We start from the raw sequence: 3402 nt of genomic DNA, 5'->3' as shown, positions 1-3402 counted from the left end.
ATCCACTCTTCCTCTCGGTCAAGTGAAGAAGCGGAGAAGGGTTGGTCCCTAAAATGGGTGGATTGGCGTACGGCCTCTAACGGCGCGCTCGGTGGCCCCTGAAAGAAACCGCTAGCTGTTGAATGGGTTGGTCACCGTCCCTACCAAGCGCACTGGCCGGGGCATTGAATCTCCGAGTTACCGACCCACATTTAGACGTCTTCTCCACCTCCCAGTCAATCAGAGAATTTTGTTTCTCGGAAATTTGCAGAGAAGGGGCCATCCATCTCTTCGGGTTCGTCGAGTTCGTCGCAAAAAACAAGAGATACTCTAAAAAGATGTTCCGGTTTCTCGACCTCTACGACGCTATCTCTAATTTCTGGCCCGTCACAAAAAGCACGAGATCCCAAGTGAAGGCATCGTCTCTCACATCAGCTTTTAAGAAGCAAACTCAACAAATTAAGAAATCTTTGAAACAAATCAACACAAGGCCAGGAGTTGCAGAGGAGAGTAGAAGATATGTTACGCTGTAAGGTGTTTGTCATGCGGGAAGACCACATGGGGTGTGGTTGTGGAATGCACGTTGCTTCCGTCTATAAACAGATCCAGGATGGTCAACACTGTCTCTGCCGTCAATGGCCCGGTATCAAGCCCGGAACACCGATGGCCGAAGTCCCTGATTCTTGTATTAGGGAACGCTTTTCGGAAGCTTTAATAGGGAGCCATGTAGATGGCTGAGTAACGGTCGAGGTGGTTTTCAGTGACTTCCTAAAGGCTAAAGCAGTTCATCAAAGCTTCAGCCCTTCCAAACAAGCCCTCAATTTTGGTTTTCTAGATTTTTTACCAAATATTACTTGTCGACCTCATCTCACAAGGCTTGTTTAATTTTGGTTCAGCCTCCTGAGTCGTGAGGAAAAGCGTGTATTGCCACATAAAATGGCTGTTACCATAACCAAAATTTGGCTCTGAATGTATTTTTTTTTTCTCTTTTTATAGGCTTTCTAAACAAGCCACAAGCCCCACCTCACAAAGTCAAAAATTACAACATGAAAGCCCTCTGTTCCAGCCGGGCACTTAAAATTGATTCCCCCCGACTGGACCCATTGTTGATGTGGGACTGTGGATCCTACTAATTTGGTGAGAGTGGACTGAGGCGAAATCCGCTTTGTCCATGGCATAGTTTTGGGCTAAAACCTTAAATCATGGGCTTTGGATGTATTTTGGGGGCATCTTTATTCTTTGGTAATTTCATCCAATTCAAGGTAGGAGGACCGCATCACTACATCGAGGGATGTGATTTACAGCTTTAGCCGGTAGCCGGTTAGGCCAAGGCTAGGCCACCGCCCACCGGGCGTAACATACAAATTTGTCCAGCGCTCTAGGGTGGACCCTCTACTAACTGAAGTAGGAGAAATTCAACTGGAGTCGGAATCGTCTATGGTTGTAGGATTGAAAGAGTCAATTAAACCAGACAAATTAACAACTAGTGCCAGTCCGTCAGTCAAACTTTGGAAGAAGATGCACTCTTCCGTCTCCCACTCCGACTCCCAGAGCTTTCCCCTCGATTTCATAAAACGAGTCCCATTTTGTCTTCTAGTTTTTAGATAAACACGCAAGCAACGAGAATGGCGAGGCGAGGTGGAGTGTGGGGAACGGCAAGCCCCATCTCCTGTATTGCGAAACATACTTTTTGTTCAGAGATAAAGAGGGACCATGTACGAAGGGTGGTGTTGGGTTTTGAGAGCCCCTTTGATACTTTCAAAAATTAAACTTGGAAACCACAAAAAGGAGAGAGCTGATACAAACTCAAAATTGCATGAGCAGGATCGTCCCAAGAAGCAAACCTTGGTTGCAACTTGCAACAACTGTTTATAGGGTTTTGGTCCCTATTGTCGGCCACAACACGGTTTCAGGATGACACCCTCCTCATTTCCCTAACTACACTCTCAATTATATATATATATATTTTATACGTATGTTCTTGGGAACCACAGCACAGACCCTTGATTCATGGTCTAAGCCCAATTGGTACGGCCTTGTTGTGTATGGGCCTCCGTCTTCTCACTCTGGCGTAGTCCATTGTAAAAAATTGCCACGCTTCTGCTCCTTCCACCCGTTTCTGCCTCGTCCCTTTTCTTCCATCTCTCATTCTCACGCCTACCGTGTTTATCTTACCTGGACAACATGTATACATGCAATAATAAACTATTAATTAGCTCAACTGTAGAAGCATAATGGTGAACAATAATTTCGTACGCCAAATTCTATTGTAATTACTCTGCGACCATATATAATTAACATTCATCAGGCTTCAGTCAGGTTGGTTGACAACGATGTAAATGCCCCCTTTGACTTTGACCTTGACACCCGGCCATTTTTAAAACTAGCCAAGTGCAGCAGCATCCTAGTGCATTTTGTTTGTTAGGGTTTATGAGATTGAGTGACATGAGTAAGTTTTGTGGATGAATGAGGTGGTTCACCTGAAAGCAGAGCTCCCTTTTGTTTGTAGTCTGCTATGAAGTCTTCGACCATATACCTGCTTTGAACCTGCATTTCAGCAAAATAGAAGAACAATTGGAATTTAGAGAACAGTTTAATTTTGAGATGGGGTGGGCCGTTGGTGCAGCAATGGTAATAACAAAGCTGTTTCTAGTTCTAAAAACAATGAAGAAGAATGGTAATGGCCTAATGGGAATGGGGCGGTTTCACAGTTCTTACCATGGGCTCCTCAAGCAACCTCAACCTCCTTGGCAGTTTGGTAAGAAGAAGGCCGGGATCCTGGTCTGTTTCAAGTTGCAGAGAAAATTTAGAGAGAGAGAGAGAGAGAGAGAGAGAGAGAGAGAATGCAGGTATAATTACCTTGTGGATGAAGTGAGTGCAGCTGGGCTTGGAGGGAAGCACAAGCTGTTGTCAAAGTGAGAAGGACAAAACACAGCATTGTGATGACTATCAACCCCATTTCAATTCCTCACCCAAGATACTTGCATGAGAGATATCTTCCTTGTGTCTTGGTGCGGTTTGAACTTTGAATGAGCCAGAGAGAGAGAGAGAGAGAGTTGTGGCTTCTGGGTTTCCGTAAACACAAGTCCTTTTATATTTGGGGGTGAAGAGTTTGGCGGATAGATTCTGTAGCAAAAGGGTGTAGACAATGTCTTACAACTGGCACCAGGTTTCTGCCCACTCCATATAGGAAGGAGGGATGCTGGAAGTTGGAAATATGAACACAACTGGCAGCTTATTCATTTGATACATGGTGATCCTTTTTACCAGGTTTCTGCTCAATGATCAGCTGCCATGTGGCAAGGTAAAGCCTCCACGGCTCCACTCCATATAAGAGACAAGGGATGCCGGAAGTTGGAAATGCCAGCTCCAACTCCAAAATGAAAACAAGGGCGCCGGAGTTCGGATTAGCTGCCAGGAGCT

The 3402-nt window shown here is 45.2% G+C and overlaps 1 protein-coding gene across 1 annotated transcript; it reads right to left on the bottom strand.

Annotated features, from left to right (window-relative positions):
* Positions 1–1704: 1704 nt before the first annotated feature.
* Positions 1705–3136, bottom strand: LOC148863390 (uncharacterized). Its single transcript, XM_088981604.1, has 4 exons — positions 2839–3136; positions 2698–2762; positions 2460–2526; positions 1705–2154 (listed from the first exon to the last, which is right to left on the bottom strand). Exons 1-4 carry the CDS (start codon positions 2936–2938, stop codon positions 1988–1990), a joined length of 399 nt encoding a protein of 132 aa, XP_088837730.1. The 5' UTR covers positions 2939–3136; the 3' UTR covers positions 1705–1987.
* Between the last annotated feature and the right edge of the window lie 266 nt (positions 3137–3402).

This window comes from Nelumbo lutea, chromosome 3 (genome assembly GCF_056320005.1).
Source record: "Nelumbo lutea isolate HS-2025 chromosome 3, American lotus-T2T, whole genome shotgun sequence".
Classification (NCBI taxonomy): domain Eukaryota; kingdom Viridiplantae; phylum Streptophyta; class Magnoliopsida; order Proteales; family Nelumbonaceae; genus Nelumbo; species Nelumbo lutea.
The sequence above is the reverse complement of the archived record's forward strand: the minus strand, read 5'-3'. Positions and strand labels throughout refer to the sequence as shown.

What these genes read in the sequence shown, in the direction of transcription:
- LOC148863390 (XM_088981604.1), bottom strand. Translation starts at nt 2,938, where the DNA reads ATGGGGTTGATAGTCATCACAATGCTGTGTTTTGTCCTTCTCACTTTG. An exon ending in GGTTGCTTGAGGAGCCCATG is followed by an intron (nt 2,527 to 2,697) that starts GTAAGAACTGTG and finishes GCTGAAATGCAG; the next exon opens with GTTCAAAGCAGGTATATGGT. An exon ending in AAAGGGAGCTCTGCTTTCAG is followed by an intron (nt 2,155 to 2,459) that starts GTGAACCACCTC and finishes CATGTTGTCCAG; the next exon opens with GTAAGATAAACACGGTAGGC.